The 23,955-nt window shown below is 43.6% G+C and overlaps 1 protein-coding gene across 6 annotated transcripts in view; it reads left to right on the forward strand.

Moving 5' to 3' along the window:
- Positions 1–22,262, forward strand: part of ADPGK (ADP dependent glucokinase) — a 31,086-nt gene extending 8,824 nt beyond the window's left edge. Inside the window, exons 3-7 of one of the 6 annotated variants that reach the window (XM_006056893.4) lie at positions 2,055–2,117; positions 10,871–10,991; positions 15,274–15,470; positions 16,089–16,187; positions 20,660–22,262. In XM_006056893.4, the coding sequence (XP_006056955.3) occupies positions 2,055–2,117; positions 10,871–10,991; positions 15,274–15,470; positions 16,089–16,187; positions 20,660–21,214 (1,035 nt within the window). In that variant the 3' untranslated portion in view covers positions 21,215–22,262. The remainder of the gene's footprint in view (positions 1–2,054; positions 2,118–10,870; positions 10,992–15,273; positions 15,471–16,088; positions 16,188–20,659) is intronic. The other 5 variants (XM_006056894.4, XM_025296197.3, XM_025296198.3 and 2 more) reach the window with 5 other exon arrangements.
- Positions 22,263–23,955: the final 1,693 nt, after the last annotated feature.

Genomic DNA, 23,955 nt, shown 5'->3' on the forward strand with positions numbered 1-23,955 from the left:
TAAAATGTGTTATTTATCTTCCACTAGTGTGACACCTCATTTGGTACTTTGTCAAACTCCCTTAAACTATAAGGCAGATGGACTGATAAACAGCAGTTAATAATAACTATTATATGAAAACTGTAAAATCCATTACATGGAATCTTAATGTTTCCCTGGGATTTTTAGCAAATTCTTCTAGCCATCAGAGTTAAATAAAAAACTGAGGTTAACATGATAAAAGGCCAGATTTCAGCCTGGATATCACAGTGTTTCAAATTTATCTATAGAAAGCCATCACTGTCCCATCTGAATCCAGTGATCTGTCAGCACAAAACTTGGTCGGACTAAAAGTGCTGTTGAGTATCTAGAATTGAGTTGTTTAGTCTGTGCCTCTTCATGGGGCTAGGGACTAGAGAGGTAAGCTGATAGCATTCAGTCCTCCCAGACAGGGCTGTTGATGCAGTGTCTCAGCTTACATAATAGAGCATCAGAGCTTTATTTCCTGTTTGTCAGGTTTCCAGAGCATGTGAATCCATCCTTAGAACAAAGGAATACTAGAATTCTCTGCTCTTCTCCTTTAGTCCTCAGCTGAGAGATGTGGTGTGTCATCTTTTAGAACCCATTACCTTTCCTGATGCATCAATGTGTGTTTCTTCCTTTCTCAAAATCTAGCAGTAGTTACTGAGCACTTACTGTAAGAAGACAGTCCTTGCCCTGAAGGAGTTAGACATGTCCCCAGATGACACTAGCTCAAGAGGACAAGGGCTGTAGTGGAGGTCTGTTCTGAGTCTAGAGGTGGCAAGAAGCAAAGGATCTGTAATCCTCTCTAGAAGGAGGATTGTGGAGATGGAGGTGACCATAGGAAAGGGGCAACAGAAAGCAGTACAGAAGAGGTGACGTTACAGCTGATATTTGAAAAGTGATCCCTGACCAGTGAATGAGAAAGGGGAGGCATCCTAGTCAAAGCAGCAGCATGTGCTTAAAGGCATAGACACAGAGAGGAAGGCTTGGAGAGCTATAGACAGGTAGAAGCAGAAAGGAAAGCAGGGGACAGATAAAGACCCGTGTACTTCGCTTAAGAGTTGGATTTTAAAACTGATTCAAGAAGGTACATGTATCCCAGTGTTCACAGCAGCATTATTTATAGTTGCCAGGATAAGGAAGCAGCCTTAAGTGTCCATCAACAGATAAAGATGTGTGTGCGCACGTGCATGCATGTAATAGAATATTACTCAGCCCTAAAAAAGAATGAAATTTTGCCATTGTAGCAACATGAATGGACTTGGAGGGGATTGTGCTTAGTGAAATAAAGTCTGAGAAAGACAAATACTATATGATATCACTTAGATATGTGGAATCTAAAAAATACAACAAATTAGTGAATATAACAAAAAAGAAACAGATTCACAGATAAAGAGAACAAACTAGTGATTATCAGTGAGGAGAGGAAAAGGGGGAAGGGGCAATACAGGGATAGGGGATTAAGAGGTACAAACTGTTAGGCATAAAATAAGCTACAGGGATATATTGTACAATATGGGGAATATAGAAAATATTTTATAATAACTATAAATGGGATATAACTTTGAAAAGGTGTGAATCACTACATTGTACCATTGTAACTTGTATATCAAATATATATCAGGAAAAAAAATTGAGAGTTTTAGATCATTGTAGTATCGAATGATTTTCAGGAGGAGACTGACATAGTTGTACACTCATTTTAGAAGGATCACAGTGCAGAAGATAAAGTCTGTCCATACTTGTATTTCCTTTTGTTTCATTTATCTGTTCTGGCTGCCTGGAAGCTCAAAGCCAAGGTTGATCTACAGTTAAGGCAATTATACTGTTTTCCAAAGGTAGCAATTTGCTTTTTTTTTTCACCTTTCCTTATAACTCATTGTCTCCTTATCTGTGGAGTTAATGTTTTTATTAACCCCATCTGTGTGTACTTGTTGTAAAGTCATCTCAAATTTTTTTGGGGGGAAAATGGAGTATAATTAAAACATTATTAAGCTTGAGTAGCATAGTTATGTTAAAAAACTGCCTAATAACCTTGAACTGTCTTACAGCACTATGTAGGAGGAAATGCAGCTTTAATTGGACAGAAGTTTGCAGCCAACTCAGATTTAAAGGTAAGTCAGATTCCCAGATTAAAACCTATGTCCTTCACTAGTATTTCAGTAATTTTAGGGGCAATACTGAGTACCTGCCCATTCCTTGATTGAACTTGCCTGGGATTCTTGTTAGGGATAGAGTCATCAAAGGAGAGGAGCGGTAGCTAATGATTCCTGAGTGTTTACTGCATGTCTGATGTCTCCAGTGTGTGATGTAGATTACCTCATTTAATTCCTTTCATAACCTGTAAGGTCATAGGTACTGTTGTTGGTAGTTATTGTCATGCTTTCTATGTGAAGCTTGAGGCATAGAGAGGTTTACAGCTAGAACAATTGTATTAAACAAATAGAACAGTTGTAACCTCAGACCCCAGAGTCCATGTCCTCGAGTACCTTACCATGTAGTCATTAAGAGCGTGTGGACTCTGGAGTCAGTGCCTGAGGCTGGGGATTGTGCAGTGATGAGAGAAGACTTAGTTGGCTGATTCTTGAGGCTGGATCCAGAGTGTTAAAAACAAGGGCCACTGGATGGGGGTTGTTAGGGTCGTGTCTTCAAGTCGTAAACCATTTGGTTTAAGTAGAATTAAAATTACTGCTATTTTCAAAATAGCTTCTGAGTAAGAAGTTCTTTTGCTGGAAGTGGAATAGGTCCGAGAGGGAAAGCCAACAAGGAGGTTATTGCTGTTGTCTTGTAAAAGCAATCATTTTACAGCAAGACCACAGCACTAACCTCCTTGCTGGCTTTGGCTCAAGTAGCCAGAAGAGGAGAAACATGTCTGTCTAAAGCCTAGTGGAATCACTTGGTGACAGACCATATGTAGGGACAAAGAAGGTAAGTTTAACGGAGATGGTTCTGAAGTAAATGAACTTGAGAAGTGCAGAATAGATGTGACTACTGACGATGGAGAGAGGGAACCATCAACAGTTCTTAGGGGTACAGAATCAAAAGTGCAGAGACGGACCCAGAAACACAGATAAATGATCAACAGTTTGAGGGGACAAAATTCATATGGACCCACAGTGTACACCAAGGGATGGATGTGCTTAGATATAGAGAGCATATTAAAGTGTGGACATTCACATTTTTATAAGGATTAAAATTTTAATAAAAGATTACAGTGGGAAATTTTAAGAGTCATTATCTTTATACATAGTAATAAACTCCCAAACAAAGAATATTAGAAGTTCCAGAGCTGGTCTTTAGAAATATTGCTAGCTAATGGATGGAAGAGAAGATCAATCATAAGCTCAATGGAGAGAACCCAGGCCCTTTGCATCAGAATCCTGGGCATTTGGGTCCCAAAAAGAACACCCTCTTGACCCTGAGAAGTAATTCTGTTCCTGGAAGTTCTAGGTTAGATGTTTCTTTCAGTATTTCCTCCTCTGAGACCAGTATTTGCTATTGGTCACTGGGGAAGCTGGGCCTGAGACCAGTCCAATCTGGTAAGAAAAAGGGGAAGGGAAAAAAAAAAAAAAAGAGTCTGACCTTAGTAAAAGATTGAGGGAAAGAAAAGGGTATCTGTTACTCCTTCATCAGATTGTTATGATCTTCACAATAATCTGATGAGTTTAGGTATTACCATCCTTTTAAAGAAAGGAGGTCCAGAGAGGTTAAGTAATGTGCCCAGGGTCACCCAGCTGATGGTGGGTAATAAAATAATAAAGCCAGGATTCAAACACCAGGCTCTGCCTTGACCTCACCACCCTATACTGCTGTCTCAGATTCAATTTAACTTGCTGAAATGCCTCTCAACATGACCAAGTGATCATCTAAAAATAACCACAGATTAAGGAGAAGGAAATGGCAACCCACTCCAGTATTCTTGCCTAGAGAATTCCGTGGACAGAGGAGCCTGGTGGGCTGCTGTCCATCGGGTTACACAGAGTCAGACACGACTGAAGCGACTTAGCATGCATGCATGCAGTGGAGAAGGAAATGGCAACCCACTCCAGTATTCTTGCCTGGAGAATCCCAGGGACAGAGGAGCCTGGTGGTGTGCCAACTATGGGGTTGCACAGTCAGACACGACTGAAGCGACTTAGCAGCAGCAGCATTTTCCATAGGTAATAATAATCATTAACATTTTCATAGTTCTTACTGTTTCCCAGGCACTGTCTTAAGTGCTTTACTTTATATTAACCTATTTGATCCTCAAAAAGCCCTTGAGGGAAGTCTATTATTATCCCCATTTTGTAGATAGGAAAAATGAGGCATGAAGAAGTTAAAGCTGTTCAAGGTCACATACCTAGTAAGGAGCGGAGCTGGAATTTGAACCCAAGCAGTCTAGCTCCAGAGTCCATGTTGTTTCCAAGCAAACTATGTTGTGTCTCAGAAATAGACCCTGGTGAATATAATAAAGGCAGATGTTATAGAATGGTGAAATAGAAGCCAGATAGCAGAAAAGAACAGTGTCTTTACGAAATATATTTTGGAATTTAGCCAAGAAGGAGATGTTGGATCTTGTCAGATGCTGCTTCTGCATCTGTTGAGATGATTGTGTGGTTTTTGCTTTTTACTTTGGTAAATGGTAATTACACTGATTTTTCAAATGTCAAACGAACCATGTATCCCAGAATAAACCTCACTTGCTTCTGATGTATTACCCTTTTTATATATTATTGGATTCAGTTTACTTACATTTTGTTTAAAATTTTTACATCAATTTCCCTTGGGGATATTGAGCTGTATTTTTCTTTACTCATATGTCTGTCTGATTTTAATATGGGTAATACTGACCTAATAGAATGAATTGGGGAGTGTTTCGATTTTTTTTAAAAAGTGTTTATGTAGAACTCACCAGTGAAGCCCTCCAGGCATAAAGTTTTTCTGCTGTTTGGTTGGTTTTTAGTGTTTTATTTTTCCATTTCACTTTGTTGTTCTTTGGGGAGGGGGGGTTAAAAAATTTTATTGGAGTATAGTTTATTTGCAGTGTGGTGTTAGTTTCAGGTGTACGACAAAGTATATCAGTTACACATATATTCACTATTTTTTTGAATTCTTTTCCCATGTAGAGGCCTGAAGTTTTTGATGCGGGAAGGTGTTTAATGATTTGATAAAAGGAAATTCAGATTATCTACTTCTTGAGTGTGCTTTGGTAGTTTTGTCTTTCAGGAAATGTGTCCATTTCATCTAAATTGTTGAATTTATTGACTTGAGGTTAATCATAATGTTCTTTTACTCCTTTAAGTCTGTGGAATCTGTAGTGGTGTTCTGTCTTTCCTGAAACTGGTAATTTATCTTTTTCTTTTTCCTTTTCCTTGATAAGTTTGGCTATTGGTTTATCAATTTTACTGATCTTTCCAATAAATAAAGGGCTTTCAGTTTCATTGATTTTTTTTCTTTATTTTTTTTTCTTTTCTATTTCATTGGTTTCTATGTTTTTAATTTAACTTTCATTTTCTAGTTTCTTAAAGTCATGGCTAAGGTCACTGATTTGAGAACTTCCTTTGTTTTCTGATGCAGGGTGTTTAGTGCTGTAAACGTCCCCTTAAGTGCTGTTTTAGCTCTATCCCCCAGATTTTGATTCTTTGTTTTTATTTTCATTCAATCCAGATGCTTTCTGATTTCCCTTTGATTTCTTGAGATGAGGTATTTAGTAGCCTATCTTGTGGAATATTCAGAAGTGTTATTTAGTTTCTAAATATTGAGAGGGTTTCCACATATCTTTATATTATTGATTTCTATTTTAATTCCATTGTGATCAGAGAATACGTTTTTCTGATTCCTGTTAAATTTATGGAGACTTTTATGACCTTGCAGATAGTGTCTTGGTGAGCCCTTCGGGTAGAGTGTTCTATCAGTGTCAGGTAGGCCAAGTCGATTGATTTCAAGTCTTCTGTAGTCTTCTGATTTTCAGTCTACTTGATTTATCTACAATTGAGAGAGAGAGAGATTGGCATCTCCCACAATAATTATGGACTTGTCTGTTTCCCTTGAAGTTCTGTGACTTTTTGGTTCATGTGTTTTTCAGCCTCTTTTTAGATGCATAACTGTGTAGAATTGTTTCATCCCTTCATGGACTGACTTTTTTTTAATCATTACCAGGGATAAAGAAAATAATTTCATAATATTCTTTGCTCTGTAATCAATTTTGATAAAAATAGCCTTTCCAGTTTCGATTAGTGTCATCATGAGATATCTTTTCCCGTTCATCTGCTTTTAACCTGTTTGTGTCTGTATATTTAGAATGTGTTTCCTGTAAGGCAGCACAGTTGAGGCTGGATTTGTAACGCACTCTGCCATTCCTTATCTCTTGTTTCTGGCTGCAGTAGGCCTTTGTTGCTGTGCTCGGGCCTTCTCTAGTTGCTGCGGGGAGGGGCTGCTCTCCTGCGGTGCCCGGGCTTCTCTCATTGCAGAGCAAGGGCTCCAGGGTTGCGGTGCATAGGCTTAGGGGTCCCTCAGCATGGGGAATCTTCCCACCAGGGATCTAACCCATGTCCTCTGCATTGGCAGGCAGAGTCCTAACCACTGGACCACCAGGGAAGGCCTTCCTGTCTTTTAATTGGGGCATTTAGACCATTTTCATTTAGTGTCATTGTTGTTGTATCAGGTTAAATTTCAGCCTCACAGCTTGCTTCTTGTTTTCTTAGTGGTTGATTTAGGATTACTGATGTACATTTTTAGGTTATCACAGTCTGCTTTCAAGTGATATTATTAAACCACCAGATAGAGTTTAAGAACTTTACGGTAGTATGCCTTCACTTTTCCCCTCCAGTCTCTATACTGTTGTCGGCATATATGTTTCTTCTAGACAGACTATACATCTCACACTATGCTGTTAATACTTTTCTTCAAATAGTTAATTATCTTTTAAAGACGGTTAAATAATAAAAAGATCTTACGTACTTATACAGTGTACCATTCCTGGCATTCTTTATTGGTTTGTTTAGATTAGTATTTCCATCTGGTATTTTCTGTCTGCCTGAAGGATTTCCTTTAATAGTTCTTGTAGTACAGGTCTGCTGGTGATGAATTCTTTCAGATTCTGTATATCTCATTGTTGTTCAATCAGTAAGTCCTGTCTGATTCTTTATGACTCCATGGACTGCAGCACCCAGGCTTCCCTGTCCTTCACTATCTCCTGGAGTTTGCTCAGACTCACGCCCACTGAGTTGGTGATGCCACCCAATCATCTCATCCTCTGTCGTCCCCTTCTTCTCCTGCCCTCAATCTTTCCCAGCATCAGGTAGCCAAAGTATTGGAGCTTCAGCATCAGTGCTTCCAATGAATATTCAGGATTGATTTCCTTTAGAATTAACTGGTTTGATTTCCTTGGTGTCCAAGGGACTGTCAAGAGTATTCTCCAGCACAACAGTTCAAAAGCATCAATTCTTCAGCACTCTGCTTTTTCTTTATGGTCCAACTCTCACATCTGCACATGACTACTAGAAAAACCATAGCTTTGACTGTACAGACCTTTGTCAGCAAAGTGATGTCTCTGCTTTTTAATATGCTGTCTAGGTTGATCATAGCTTTTCTTCCAAGGAGCAAGCGTCTTTTAATTTCATGGCTGCAGTCACCATCCACATTGATTTTGGAGCCCAAGAATATGAAATCTGACACTGTTTCTAATTTTGCCCCATCTATTTGCAATGAAGTGATAGGACCAGATGTCATGGTCATAGTTTTTTGAATGTTGAGTTTTAAGCCAACTTTTTCCACTCTCCTCTTTCACCTTCATCAAGAGGCTCGTTAGTTCCTCTTTGCTTTGTGCCATAGGGGTGCTGTCATCTGCATATCTGAGGATATTGATATTTCTCCCAGCTTCTTGGTTCCTGCTTGTGATTCATCCAGCCCAGCATTTCTCATGATGTACTCTGCATAGATGTTAAATAAGCACGGTGACAATATACAGCCTTCATGTCCTCCTTTCCCAATTTTGAGCCAGTCCATTGTTCCATGTCTGGTTCTAACTGTTGCTTCTTGACCTGAATACAGGTTTCTCAGAAGGCAGATAAGGTGGTCTGGTATTCCCATCTCTTTAAGATTATTGTGATCCACACAGTCAAAGGCTTTAGAGTAGTCAATGAGCCAGATGTTTATCTGAAATTCTTTTGCTTTATCTATGATCCAGCAGACGCTGACAGTTTGATCTCTGTTTCCTGTGCCTGTTCTAAATCTGGCTTGTACATTTGGAATTTCTTGGTCCACCCACTGTTGAAGCCTAGCTTGAAGGATTTTGAGCATTACTTTGCTAGCATGTGAAATGAGCACAATTGTATGGTAGTTTGAACATTCTTTGGCATTGCATTTCTTTGGGCTTGGAATGAAAACTGACCTTTTCTGGTCCTGTGGCCTCTGCTGAGTTTTCCAAATCTGCTGGCATATTGAGCGCAGTACTTGAACAGCATCATTTTAGGATTTGAAGTAGCTAATCTGAAATGTTGTCACCTCCACTAGCTTTGTTCGTAGTGATGCTTCCTAAGGCCCACTTGACTTCACACTCCAGGATGTCTGGCTCTCAGTGAATGACCACACCATCGTGGTTATCCAGGTTGTTAAGATCTTTTTTTGTGTAGTTCTTCTGTGTATTCTTGCCACCTCTTATTAATAGCTTCTGCTTCTGTTAGGTCCTTGCCATTTCTGTCCTTTGTTGTACCCATCTTTGCATGAAATGTTCCCTTGGTATCTCCAATTTTCTTGAAGAGATCACTAGTCTTTCTCATTCTGTTGTTTTCCTCAATTTCTTTGCATTGTTCACTTAAGAAGGCTTTCTTAACTCTCCTTGCTCTTCTCTGGAACTCTGCATTCAGATGGGTGTATCTTTCCGTTTCTCCTTTTCCTTTCACTTTTCTTCTTTCCTCAGCTATTTGTAAGGCCTCCTTGTACAACCATTTTGGCTTCTTGCATTTTTTTTTTTTCCTGTGGGATGGTTTTGGTTTCCACCTCCCATACAGTGTTATAAACCTCCGTCCATAGTTCTTCAGGCACTCTATCTACCAGATCTAATCCCTTGACTCTATTTGTCACCTCCACTGTATAATCATACGGGATTTGATTTAGGTCATACCCGAATGGTCTAGTGGTTTTGCCTACTTTCTTCAATTTAAGTCTGAATTTTGCAATAAGGAGCTGATGATCTGAGTCACAGTCAGCTCCAGGTCTTGTTTTTACTGACTGTATAGGGCTTCTCCATCTTCAACTGTAAAGAATAAAATCGGTCTGATTTTGGTATTGACCATCTATGCATCTGGACACTCCTTTGGGCTCATTTGCAGAGGGATTTGTAGGGCTCGCTCAGTTTTTTTCTGTTTCATAGGTATCACTGTCCTTTGTTGCCCAGTGCCCAAATGTTCTGAAAACCGTTGTTTCATGTATTTTATCTGTTTTGTTGTTATTGTTTCAGACAGGAGGGTAAATCTGGCCCTTGTTGCCTCACCTTGGAAGCCAAAATTCTAGCCAAGAATTAGAGAAAATAAATAAAATTACAGGGGTGAGACTTTTCAGATTTGGCAAACAGCAGACATGTGTCAAGGAGAGGGAGATGTATTTTTGCCCAGTAGCTGGGATTTCTTAGACACATGAAAATGCCTCTGTACAAACAAGTGATTAGTTAGCAAGTAAAAATACTTTTGGAAGCTTCTGGTGGGGCATATTAAACCTGAAATGGTGATGATCATCTCTAAGGACTTTCCTTTGATTCCTGGTCCAAGCCTTCATGCTTCAGTGGTTTTGAGTCTGGCCTGGTCATGAGTGGGGCCAGAGCTGGCATGGCAGAAATAGCAGAAGGTGTGAAATGACTTCTAGAAGGAACTGCCAGGAAGAGGCCCAGGTTGGAGTTCAAGAAAATATTTTTTAAAAGTTGCAGCATACCTCTCCCCAAACTTAATGAACTGAAGTGCTCTTTAATTCTTCTGCTGGGAAGTCTGTGCTGTTCACAAGGAGCTAAGTATAGTAGGGAGCCTGCCCCCACAAGTTAGGTCACTGGTTGACTAGAGTCTTGTGACCCTGAGGCTCTTTTCTATGCTGTGTACAAGTCAACCAGTTGCTTTTGTCTGGCACCTTTGAGCAGACAGCACCCAGTATCTCTTTGCTTACATAGGATGTGAGTCAGTAAAGAAAAGAAAGTGAGGTACAGTGCATCTTAGTCTTCTCAGGCTGCCCTGATGACAAAATGCTGTAGACCAGGTGGCTTGAACTGCAGAAATTCATTTTCTCACAGTTCTAGAGACTGGACAGCCCCAGGATCACAGTTGCAGGAGGGGCTGGTTCCTGGCGAGCATTCTCTTTCCAGCTTGCAGACTGCTGCCTGCCTCTGTGTCCTCACAGGGCCTTTCTTTAATGGATGTAGTGGAGAAAGAGCAATCTCTCTCCCCCTTTTCTTCTAAGGCCGCCAGTCCGATTGGATTAGGAACCCACCCATATGACCTCATTTACCTCCTGAAAACCCTTTCCAGTATCATCACATTGACAGTTAGACTTCGACACGGAAACCAGGGGGGCAGGGGTAGGGGCGGGGAACAAACAGTCAGCCCCTAACAGAGTGCCTGGGATTCAGCAGACGCACGAGTGCCTGTGTAACACACGTGGATGCTTGACAAGGGTCTTTTGCCAGCTTCTCATTTCTGGGTACTTTGTGTCCATACCCTCCAGGCCTGCACCCTGGTAGGAGCTCTTCCAGTCCATACCTCCAAACCAAAAGCTTTCAGAATTGGATTTGGAGTCCAGTGGTTTTTGTTGAAACAAATGAAAGTGCTGGATGTACTTTACTGAACAGATTTCACGGGAAGGGGGCAGATCTCCTGATAGACTTCATATTGCCTGTCTCCAGGTTCTTCTTTGTGGTCCAGTTGGTCCAAAGCTGCATGAGCTTCTTGATGACAATGTCTTTGTCCCACCAGAGTCATTGCAGGAAGTGGATGAGTTCCACCTCATTTTAGAGTATCAAGCAGGTAAGAGGAAATGAGTAAGTAATGGCGTAAGCCTGGTCAGAGGCTGTGTGTTGTCAGGTTGGGGGTATGAATGTGCTAGAAATGTTTCTTTGTAAATTGGCAGGGCCCTGTTCTTACCTTACCACACGTTTCCTGGTCCCTGATCCTACGGAGCTGATACAGGCCCTTGTCTCAAGGGAGAGTAATGGAGAGTATTACAACACTGAATAAAGTTCCCAGGTCCTCAAGTATGATTGATCTGAACCCAAGAGAAATCAGGCGGTAGGAGAGCAGGCACCTTAAATGAAAATGTGTGAAACACATGTATATAAAGTTTTCCTTCATTACGAAGAAAAGAGAAGGGCAGGTAACATCTCTGAGCTCTGTGCTGGGTTCTGTCCTCAGCCTTGCTGGCCAGCTGTTCCAGGCTGCTCAGGATTAATTCCAGGCCTCTGGCAAACTTCCTTTGAAGGATTTTCCTTTCCTTTGGGTGCATTAGTGGAAGTGTTTTATATTTAACAACACATACTATTTCCCATTATATAATGTTGCAAGATTTAGAATTCTAAATTCACCCCATCCTACCCTACCCCGACTAGATTTTATGTGTTAAACAGAACACACATCTGATTTCTGAGAGATCCTAAATACCTGAATGTATTTTAATCGCTTATTTGAGTCCATGTATTTGCTGTTGTGTCTGTCCTGTGCACAAAACTCTTGAATTTCCGATTTATCACATTATTAACTCAAGTTAAAGATTTAAGCATCTAATAGACTAATTGGTACCTAAAAGCAGTACTTAGTTGATAAGAATTAGCCAAGTGTTTCCAAGTCTGATGCTTAAGAAACTCTTACCTACTAGAGTAATTGACTTTAAGATATAAAATATAGTGCATCTTAAAAATTACGCCTTCCTCCAAGTACAAAAAAAGAATTGTTTCTGTTTCTCTTTTGGATGCTTAGTAGAATTGAGGGGGTTAGGAAGGGCAGAGTCTGAAAATTAGAGCCAGAATGTTGGACTGGGCAGTTCCCATCTGCACAGTTTTGGAGTTTCTCTCAGTTTTCATGGGTGAGCAGAGTAATGGCTTTCAGTGCCTGAAGGTGGTGGTGAGCAGTGAACTGCTTCAGCGAAAGGCGTGAGTCAGTCTTGACTGGAAGGGTCTAGAGCGGCTGAAGGTGTGCCTCTGGGGCGCTCCTGCCGCTGCTGCTAGTTCCACGTCCGTCTCGTGTTCGCTTTGTTGGTGCTCCCTTCAGAACCTGTGGTCCCTGTTGCAGTCATCGTCCCTGGTGATGACGGAGTGGAGACAACTAGCACCAAGCCTTTGGTGTATTTGACAGCTGTGCCTTGTATGTGGTAAAGAAGACAGCACAGCTTATCTTGAGAAGAAGTTGTTTCCATCCTTGGGTTTACAAGCTTCCCACTTTCGTTTTTCTTTTCCGTGCCTTATTTCTTAGTACTAAGCAGCGGCCTTCCAGTCAGCTCAGTGTGAAGTTGCATTTTCATCAGCCTCTGGAGGAAACCTAGTCTGGTGGCAGCAGCCCTCAGGTCAGCTCTCTCAACATAAATCCATCCCCAGCACCTCTAGCCTAGATGGGTAAATTCCCAGAGGGCATTTGTCAGCATTTGTCAACATTTGTCCCTTCTCTCCCACCAGACCTCCTCAGAGAAGCTTATTTTCAGGCTTTGGGCCAGTGAGTCACTGCATTGGTTTTGCTGACTTACTGGCTGAAGGGCAGGATCATAAACTGAGAGAAGGAATCACTTAAGGAAATAAATTCAAAACCTAGAAAAGAAGGGCATGGACTTTTATCACAGCTCACTCTGTCTACGTTTCAGTCATTTTGCTTCTCGAGCCACTCCATCAGGCCTGTGGACACTGCAGCGGTCAGCTCTCCACACCCCGCCTTGTCTTTGCCTTGTGGAAGCATGTTTGTTTCTGCCTCCCTCTCCTTTCTGCTGAGGAGATTCGTTTGTTTTGAATGCTGTGTGGCTCTTCTCTCCTAGGTTGAGTTAGATCGTGCTTCTGCACACTTTCAGTCTGAGTAGCAGTTCCAGGTCTTGTCCTGCAGAGAATACCCGTGTTGCGTGTTTTTGCCATTGTACAGAATCGTGTTGGTTTAGGACGCACACCCCTGTGGTTTGTTGTGGGCACCTGAGTCATGGGTCTGTCCTCTTCCTCACTGTTCCTTTGCTGATTTCGGTCTTGCAGCTGAATGCCAGGTGTGGTGTGAGTCAGTAGAAGTGTGTTCGTAAAAGAAGACACGGGCCCCTTCCCCAGCCAGCACATCACTACAGGAGATGGACTCTTGAATAAATGATGGCACAGTCGCGTGCCGAGTCCTCTAATACAGCAGTGGCCTGGGGGAGAAGGTGCTGGAATTGAGTCTGCTCGGAGGTGGCAGTTCAGTGAGGCCCCTGCACTGGGTCTTCAGAGATGAAGCAGAGGGGGAATGCTGCCATCTGCTCTGTGGATCACCATGGGGCATTTTCTTTGGACAAAGAATAAGATATGGGCGAGGAGTTAAGAAAGGAATGTGGTGTTTTAACAAATATAACCATTACATCAGGTTTTAGGAAATTGGTGATGTTTTCTTTCCTGCTTTCATAGATTTTTATACATATGTCCCACATATAAAATGTTTTTCAGAGGAATGGATTCAGTAAAGCTGAGCAAGGGGAGGACGGCTGCCACCACCCCGCCCCCCCCCCCCCCCAAAAAAAACACACAGAGGCCCAGCGGAGGCAGGAAGGAAGTGGGGCGCTGACCCAGGGGACAGATCAGCCTGCAGTGTACAGAGACCCTCTGCCAGGGTTAGTCTGCCTTGGGAAAAACTTTCTGAAGGAATAGCCAGTAAATGATGAAACCAATGAAAAACTACGCTTCATCATATGGACTTCAGTTTTGTAAATGGGACAGATGCTTCATGTGGAAGGAAAGCTGTGTAAACACAGGTCATAAATCATGCCAGTTTCTGGCAGCACCCCAGGCTGGGGGTGACTGCTTTCCCCTGGTGCTCAGGGGGACGTGGCCTCTAAGGAATTGCCTAGGCAGCCCTTACGCTGAGTTTTGAGATTTTCAGGACTTTAAGGAGAGGAATGTGGGATCCGCATGGTGTGGTGCAGAGTGAGCTTGGAAAAACCTCGTGCCCCCACACCGGCCCTCCCTTAGGACTCAGGCACCAGCACCCTCCCCTCGGGTGCGTGGCAGCTGTGTGTATGTGGGGTGGGGGGGCATCTTAACTGGTACTTCACCACCTAACTGCACACCAGGATCTACAGGGGGCTGCTGTCTGCACATTAAAAACTAGGTTCTGACTAGGCCGATGCTGAGAGGCACTCCTGTAGCTGCAGAGACTCCCAGCTACCGCTGCCCAGGACCCAGCTGGGGAGGGTCTGGCCTCCTCCTGCTTGGGTCAGATTAGTGAACACTGAGTGGGCAGGCTCTGCAGGGGGCCGTGACTGGGTTGTGGGAATCAAAGACACACAGTATTGAGTGGGGATGTGGCCCAAAGATGAGTAATGATACAGATCTGAACACTAGATAAAACAGTAGAAAACTCAAAGCAAAGTGATAGATCATCAAACCATGTAAAGGAAAACCACTGGATCCTCAAAGTAGCGGGAGCACACCTTGGGCTGAGCAATCAGCAACCATTTAGGGAGGGAATAATACGTGAACTTAGTCTTTATTCCTTATTACAGTCATTATTCCACAGAAGCTTGCTCATAGGAGGCTGGAGCAGCCATTTACTCTTAGCTTCCAGATCAAATGCCCAGAAGTCACCATTGGGCAGCAGGGCTGGGGGTGGGGTGTGGTCGGCCTGGCTCTTGGAATTCCAGCCTCCTTAGGTCCCAACGAAGTGACAGGTGCTAGGGCGCACCCGTGAAGTGGAAGTTGCTTCAGGAAAGGCAGCCTGTCCTGCACGCAGGCCTGCATGGTGTGCTGCACACTGGGGTTTGGGAGTCATGCTCTGGGAGGGGAGGGACCGGGGCTCCTGGGTATGAGGGCTGAGGGGACAGAACTTTCCTGGGACTCGAGGGGCATGACCCTGCCAGCCCTTGACAAAGGCACACAGCACCCATACTGTGTTTTTGTGGGGTTGGGGTTTCTGGTTCATTGCCAACCACGGTCCTGGCCGTGGCACTGTGCTCCCCTTAGGCCATGGCAGCTGGGGTTCACTCATCCAGAGGCCCGCCTGCCCCGAGCCAAGGCTCCAGTGGGGTCCTGCCTTCCCCACACAGCTCGGAGACTCAAAGCTTCTTCCTTTTCTTCCCGTTGTGTTGACTGGGCTTTTCTAGGGGAGGAGTGGGACCAGTTAAAAGCTCCCCATGCCAACCGGTTCATCTTCTCCCACGACCTCTCCAACGGGGCCATGAATATGCTGGAGGTGTTTGTGTCTAGCCTGGAGGAGTTTCAGCCAGACCTTGTGGTCCTCTCTGGATTGCACATGATGGAGGGACAGAGCAAGGAGTTCCAGAGGAAGAGGCTCTTGGAGGTAATGGTGGCACCGTTACAGAATTTCACAGATGGCAGCTCATGTTTTCCTTCGGATTTCCACCTCTCTCGGCCTCTGCAGCCTGCACTGCCTTGCCCTAGGTCCCAGCCTCCCGGTATGGGTCGTGGTAGCCAAGAAGCCTGCCTCCCACTCCAGCAGGGCACCTCACGGTGTTTTTCCAGGCGCAGGCGGCAGCTTGAGTAGGACAGGTCAGAACATCATATTGCCTGAGCCTCTGCTTCCTGTGCTAAACCAAACATGGCTGCAGGCTGCAGTGTTTGTGGTCTGTGTCCTTCATGTTTTCCATATCATTCATTCACATCAGCGTGTTGCAGATTCACACAGCACTTGAAGCCGATTGCTCAGTTTAGGTCCCCAGGAAGAGGTTGGCTGTGTGAACGTTCAGGGGGGTTTCCCAGTGCACTCCAAGTCCTTAACCCCAGCGCCTCCCTGCAGAGCCTAGTTGTCCCTGTTGGGCAAAGCCTCCCTTGTCCACAGAGACTGTGGTCACCCGTGTAGCCAGGAGCTCTCATGAGGATGCACTGCCTCTTGGACCCATCCTTCTCTCTTGCCTGACTCCTTGTTTCTGATGGCAGTGCTCTCCTCTTGTCTCTGCAGGTCGTGACCTCCATTTCTGACATCCCTACAGGTGTTCCAGTTCACCTGGAGCTGGCCAGCATGACCAACAAGGAGCTCATGAGCACCATTGTGCACCAGGTAACCCACGGGCAGTACTCGGGGCTCAGTGTGCTGTGGGTGTCATCTCACCCAGACCTGGTCCACGAGATCCAAGTGAGGAGCCAGGACTGCCCTGGAGCAGGATCTCCTGCTAAGTTAGGAAGACGGCAGAGTTACTGATGGGTTCATTTACTTCAGTTTAGCCAACTAAACTAAAAAGTCATGTCTGACTCTTTGTGACCCCATGAACTGTAGCACGCCAGGCCTCCCTGTCCATCACCAACCCCTGGAGTTTACTTAAACTCATGTCCATTGAGTCGGTGGTGCCATCCAACCACCTCATCCTCTGTCACCCCCTTCTCCTCCCGCCTTCAATCTTTCCCAGCATCAGGGTCTTTTCCAAGGAGTCAGTTCTTCACATCAGGTGGCCAAAGTATTGGAGCTTCAGCATCAATCCTTACAGTGAATATTCAGGACTGATTTCCTTCAGGATTGACTGGTTTGATCTTGCAGTCCCAGGGACTCTCAAGAGTCTTCTCCAACACCACAGTTCAAAAGCACTCAGCTTTCTTTATGGTGCAACTCCCACATCCATATATGACTACTGGAAAAACCATACCTTTGACTAGACAGTACCTTTGTTGGCAAAGTAATGTCTCTGCTTTTTAATATGCTGTCTAGGTTGGTCATAGCTTTTCTTTCAAGGAGCAAGCATCTTTTAATTTCACGGCTGCAGTCACCATCTGCAATGATTTTGGAGCCCAAAACAATAAAGTCTGTCACTGTTTTCATTGTTTCCCCATCTGTTTGCCATAAAGTGATGGGACCAGATGCCATGATCTTATTTTTTTGAATGTTGAGTTTTAAGCCAGCTTTTTCACTCTCCTTTTTCACTCTCATCAAGAGGCTCTTAAGTTCCTCTTTGTTTTCTGTCATAAGGGTGGTGTCATCTGCATATCTGAGGTTATTGATATTTCTCCCAGCAGTCTTGATCCCAGCTTGTGCTTCATCTAGCCCGGCATTTCACATGATGTACTCTACATAGAAGTTAAATAAGCAGGGTGACAATATACATCCTTGACGTACTTCTTTCCCAGTTTGGAACCAATCCATTGTTCCATATCTGGTTCTAACTGTTGCTTCTTGACCTGCATACAGATTTCTCAGGAGGCAGGTCAGGTGGTCTTATATTCCCATCTCTTTAAGAATTTTCCATAGTTTACTGTGATCCACACAGTCAAAGGCTTTGGCATAGTCAATAAAGCAGAAGTAGACGCTTTTCTGGAACTCTCTTGCTTTTTCTGTGATCTAATGGATGTTGGCAATTTGATCTCTGGTCCCTCTGTCTTTTCTAAATCCAACTTGAACATCCGGAAGTTTATGGTTCACGTACTGTTGAAGCTTCGCTTGGAGAATTTTGAGCATTACTTTGCTAGTGTGTGAGGTGAGTGCATTTGTGCAGTAGTTTGAACATTTCTTTGGCATTCCCTTTCTCTGGAATTAGAATGAAAACTGACCTTTTCCAGTCCTGTGGCTACTACTGAGTTTTCCAAATCTGCTGGCATATTGAGTGCAGCACTTTCACAGCATCATCTTTTAGGATTTGAAATAGGTCAGCTGGAATTCCATCACCTCCGCTAGCTTTGTTTGTAGTGATGCTCCCTAAGGCCCACTTGACTTCACATTCCAGGATATCTGGCTCTAGGTGGGTGATCACACCATCATGTTTATCTGGGTCCTTAACATCTTTTTTGTATAGTTCTTCTGTGTATTCTTGCCACCTCGTCTTAATATTCTTCTGCTTCTGTTAGGTCCATACTGTTTCTCTCCTTTATTGTGCCCATCTTTGCATGAAATGTTCCCTTGGTATTTCTAGTTTTCTTGAAGAGATCTCTAGTCTTTCCCTTTCTATTGTTTTCCTCTATTTCTTTGCATTGATTACTTAAGAAGGCTTTCTTATCTCTCCTTGCTATTCTTTGGAACTCTGCATTGATGGGTATATCTTTCCTTTTCTTTGCCTTTCGCTTCTCTTCTTTTCATAGCTATTTGTAAGGCCTCCTCAGACAACCTTTTGCCTTTCTGTGTTTCTTTTTCTTGGGGGTGGTTTTGATCACAGCCTCTTGTACAATGTCATGAACCTCTGTCCATAGTTCTCAGGCACTCTATCAGATCTAATCCCTTGAATCTATTTGTCACTTCTACTGTATAATCATAAGGAATTTGATTTAGGTCATCAATTTAAGTCTGAATTTTGCAATTAGGAGTTCATGATCTAAGCCATAGTCAGCTCCCAGACTTGTTTTTGCTGACTGTATAGAGCTTCTCCATCTTTGGCTGCAAAAACTATAATCAGTCTGATTTTGATGTGTTTCATGGAGTGTGTTACCAATGGGTTCGTAGTGTGTGTTTCTCCTTCTAGCATGGGGAGGTTGGAAGTGAATCCCTTTTGCAGTGGAACCCAAAGGAGAAAACCAAAAACCCAACCCCGGTGCTTTCAGTTGAACTTCAGGAAGCTCAGAGAAAGGAAATTTGGGGGACACTTCACTCCCTTGCCATCAGGCCCCCAGGTGTTCAGCCTTTGGACAGTAATAATGATCAGATAAATCCAAGAGTGGGATGCTTGAGAGCACAGATTTTGAAAACCAGGATTGGAATGCCAGCTTTGCCTGCCCTCTCTAGTTCTGTGAACTTAGGCAGGTTAGTTAACCTCTTGTTTTTTAACGTCTTTCATGGGTAATATATGGTTCAAAAGTCACAAAATATTAAAAGATGCACAGTGAAGTCTCCCTTCCTCCTGCCCTTGTACCCACTGTTAGTAACCTCCTTACGAGTTTTGTCTCATCCCTCCAGATTCATTGTGTGCATATATAAGCAAATGGGGAAGAGCCTTATAATTTCATCCCTCTTTATCCCAAAAGATAGCATAGCATACTGCATAGACTGTTGTGCACTTTGCTTTTTTCCACTGGATGCATTTTGGAGATGTTTTCTCTGTCATCACATGGAGAGTCATCTCCCTGCTGCCACGTGCGTAGAAGCAGCCGTGTTGCACGCAGGGTCTTTAATGCCAGCCAGAGCTGAGTGTTTGGCTCACTGACCTTTTCTGTTCCTACAGCGCTGCAGTGAGTAACCTTTTACATGAGTTTAATTCGACCCATGACCAGGTACATGTGGATGATACATTCTCAGAAGTTGAACTGCTAGATTGGGGCATAAAAAGCATTTGTCAGTTTGATCCTGCAAAGTTAGCATCCATGAGCACAGCACAGGTTTACTTCTACTTCTTTGCAGTGCTCTTTTCCTCATATATTTGCTGCTGAAACATGATTTTTAAATGTGCTTTCTTATCAGTCAAACATGTGAAAGGTGTTTAGGGCAGTTTTAGGCTCACAGCAGAAGTGAGCAGGATGTAGAGTTCCCGCATAGCTCTCGCACCCCCGCCCCCAGCCACAGCCTCCCCCGTCTGCAGAGGGACATTTGTCACAGTGAACCAACACTGGCAAGTCGTCGTCATGCAGAGCCCACAATTTACATTAGGGTTCACGCCTGGTGCTTTTCAGTATGATTTTTATTCATGTATTTCTCTTCTTGAGGTTATTTTTTCACTTCTTTAAAAAGCCATGTTTGTTTCATTTTCTGCATAACTATCTACCTAACCTTTCTAAGCTTCAGTCCCCTTAGCTGTAAGGTGGAGGCAACCCCTCCCAACCCCTCCTTCCTTCAGAGCTTTACAGCAAGGAGTGAGTGAAATAGAGCCGTTAGCGTGACATCTGATATAGACCATACGGCAAACAGAAGTGCTGTTACATGAGCACCCCTGACTTTTATATAAATACACACAGGGCTCATCACTCTTGCACAAACATTCACTTTATGCAAGTCCCTGCTCTGAGGAAGGAAGTGCTAATTAAGAAAGATAGTGAGGTGGACATCATGGTTCCCCTCAAAACAGAAGACCTGGCACCTGTTTGGTGCTGTTTTCCACAGTGTTATTATCGCGTAACAGTCTTCCTAACCCACACCTGCTCAAAAAACTTAGATCTGACACGAGGCGCACTCCTCGCGACCCTGGCTGTGGGGTGGGCTCTTCTCCACTGTGCGGGTATAACACCTGCTGATGTTCGGGAACTGAGAGTCAGGCCCCATCAGCGGTGAGAGGCTCTGCTGCATGTGCCGAGGCAGAGACTGGGCACTGTGGAAAGGAATCCAGAGTGCACACACTCTGCTTTGTCCTCCAGCGTGTAACAGGAGGCTGGCTCTAATACAGCATCACTGCACCTTCCCGGTTACTGTGTGATATTGCGAGTGGAGTCTAGTGGAGTCTAGCTAGAGGTGTGAGAGCCAAGATAGTGACCTTGATCTGTCACTCAGTGCCTTCAGGGGCAGGGAGTCCTCTGGGAAGGAAGGAAGATGGCCCTGCCTTCCCTCCTTAACTTCCGTCACTGGCCATGTCCTAGGAGGTTAGGAGCTAGGTGTCCATCAGAAAGAGACCCCCATTTTGTTTCTGTTAGCAGGTCTTTCCTGCCGTGACTTCCCTGGGGCTGAATGAACAGGAGCTGTTATTTCTCAGCCAGTCGGCATCTGGACCTCACTCTTCTCTTTCTTCCTGGAATGGTGTTCCTGATGTGGGCGTGGTCAGCGACATCCTCTTTTGGATCTTGAAGGAACATGGGAAAAGTGAAAGCAGAGCCTCTGACCTCAGCAGGATCCATTTCCACACACTGGCCTACCACATCCTGGCGACTGTAGATGGACACTGGGCCAACCAGCTGGCCGCCGTGGCTGCAGGCGCCCGTGTGGCTGCGACACAGGCCTGCGCGACGGAGACCATAGACACCCACCGCGTATCTCTGAAGGCACCCCTCGAGTTCATGACCTCCCGTTTGGAGGCCGGCTCCAGGGTTGTGTTAAACCCAAATGAGCCAGTGGTCGAATGGCACAGGGAGGGCGTGTCCTTCCACTTCACACCAGTGCTGGTGTGTAAAGATCCTGTTCGAACTGTGGGCCTCGGAGATGCCATCTCAGCCGAAGGACTCTTCTATTCAGAAGTACACCCTCACTCGTAGGAAGGTTGTTGGGGTCATTTTTCTGATGAAGGAAAACTAGCCAACCTAAAAATGACAGGAATTCAGTGCTCTGGGAAATAGGATTGAGTGTGTCAAAAATCATTTCTGTTGATCAAACTGAAAGACAGCCAAAGAAACAACAGCAGATTAAACTGTACCAGATACATTCCAGCCTTTTGACAATTACACAGAAACATTTCAGGTTTTAATCGCAATTCAGCTGTCTACTAACAAGACTGGATTTTTGTTCTCGTTTATTTTTATGTTGTGTGTTACAGGGGTAAAAACTTGATTCTCCAACCCCTTTTCAGGTATTTTAGGCCAGACTCCTTGCCCATGAGAGCATGTCGGTTGGAGAAAGCACTCCCTTCTTGCCCACCTCAGATGCGCATGCTCACTCACCCGTTCTCCCATCTCTGAAAGCCCAGTGTGAGTTCTTGCATTGTCAGCTCAGCACCCATGACAGGATCATAATTTCCATTCAGTGTTATAATGACAATATTCAATGAATGCACCTTCTCAGTTTTCTGCTCCCAAATTAAGACAGAGCCACAGGTAAGGACAAAATAGCGCTCCTGTGTTTCAGAGAGACAGCAGAGGCTGGGTGCCTCGTGGAGCCCTTGAGGGAGCCAGTCACTCTGCAGTTAGGGGCCTGGCTGGCCTGCAGGGTGGTGCTGTGAGCTGAAGGGCTGCACCTTCCTGCCCTGGCTCCTTAACTGTAGACTGGCTGGTCAGAGGCTGCTGTGCCTGGGCCCACCCTCATTGCCCAGCTCTGGACATGATTTCTATAGCAGAAGACTGATCTGTGTTCATTGTGATCCTTAAAGGAATTTTAGTTTTACAACTGGAATCTGCTTCTGGGTGTACAACAGATCATGTATGTTTTACTATGTTTTACAGTGATACATCACATCTGTTAAAGAGTTCAACCTCCTAAGAGCCCCAGGATCATAAATAAATTTGTCATATTATGTATTTATTTTTATAAATCGAGACTTCAGTGTGCTTTTAAATATATTAAAAACGATTTACATTTCTGGAATCCTAAGTCTGTCTGTGATTGATTTCATTTCTACCATGATTCTGGAGCCAGCTAAAATGTAAATCATTTTGATCTTGACTTGTGACTTACATGTTCCTCTGCTGTTGAGGTGTTTGATTATCTTGTCTTCCCCATCACATTGAGTCTGAGCTGTAGGTCTGTCCTCTGGTTTAAAGTGACATACTAGTCTCAAGCAGTCAAGCCAATATGACCCAGTAATTTGAAAATGTGTGTGAAGAGCCTTCTCGATTTGTTCAGAGAACACTGGGAACACGTGTCAACTGGTGGCAGGCCTTCTTGGGTCAGGGGTAATCGTTCACGCTGGGCTCACAGCAGCAGCTTCTGGAATCTCAAAGCCACCTCGCGTTCTCAATTTATGACCTTCCCTCCTGGTTTGGCTGAGAAGGAACAGCCTGATTACTCCTTTGAAGACAAGGCTAGAGAACTATGCAGACTGAAATTCAAAGCCAAGTAGCTTATTAAGGAAATCTCTGGCTGCTACCTCATCAGTCTGCTTTGAAGCTCAATAAAAATAATTCAACAATCTTATGTTTTTATTAGAAAAGCTTAAGTGAGAAGAAATTTCTCTTTTCCCAAGAAAGAATAATTCATCATTTATGTTCTAACCCTAAGCAGCAATGTTCTCCATGTGATCTTTTTCTTACAGGCAGCCCTTGTCCTTAGTACATTCTCAACAAGTTCTCCAGTTCTCGCTGGTGATGTCAAGGAAGATGATCAGGAGGTGTGGACAGCAGTGTTTTCCAAAAGGTGGGTTTTGAACTATTAATCATGACTAAATCAACTTGGTTATAAAGTATCAAAATGCATCATACATTATAGGAATAATTCTTTTAAGTATTGTTTATAAAACTATATTCCTGAGTGTGTGTGTGTAGGTATGAGTGTATGTGTATCCCTCTGTGAACGTCCCACCTTTCTACAAGCACATTAAGCTTTGGGAGGAAGATTAACTGGGCTCCATCACCGAGGATGGACAGATGATGCAGCAGTGAGTTGGAAGGGCTGGAGAAACTGAAGAGGTGGAGCTGCTAGCCCCATGGCTTTGAGCTATATTTTACAAAGGTTTCCATGTATGATTTTATATGAACAAGAATAGTTTGAAAATCCCCTGGACTAGAAAGGATGCCTGGTGAAAAAGGATCCTTCCTAAAAACTTCTATCACTCACTCTTTACATTCCCTTAAAACTGATTTAATGTTCAGGGAAAAGCTGCAGCACACAGAACACTGTCAGGAGACATAAAAATTCAACCAAAAATCAGTAATAGTTACTGTGCAGATTCAGTTTCCATGCTCTTACTCTGTCAAGTTTGAGTGGGGCAGAGGTAATTATTCATCAGCAGAAGAAATCTGAATTCTCTGCAGGGCATGAGATGGCAAGTGTCGTATGCTGTTGGTACCTTTCCTGAGCCTCATCTTTCCTCATCTGTAAAATGAGACTTGTAATGGTCCTTACCCTTATAGTGTTTTTAATTAAAAAGGAATGCCAAGCAAAATATTAGTACAATATGTGGCACGTATGTAAAAGTTGGGTAATTGTCAGTTATAACTGAACCAGGCCATTTCTTGGGTCTTTCTAAAAATAGCTGAAAATCATTGAAACACTACCACAGTGATCATTTAACATTTTTTAATCTTTTTTTAGGTAAAGATTTTCATTCAAACAATGAAACTGTAGA

This window comes from Bubalus bubalis, chromosome 11 (assembly GCF_019923935.1).
Source record: "Bubalus bubalis isolate 160015118507 breed Murrah chromosome 11, NDDB_SH_1, whole genome shotgun sequence".
NCBI classification, from domain to species: domain Eukaryota; kingdom Metazoa; phylum Chordata; class Mammalia; order Artiodactyla; family Bovidae; genus Bubalus; species Bubalus bubalis.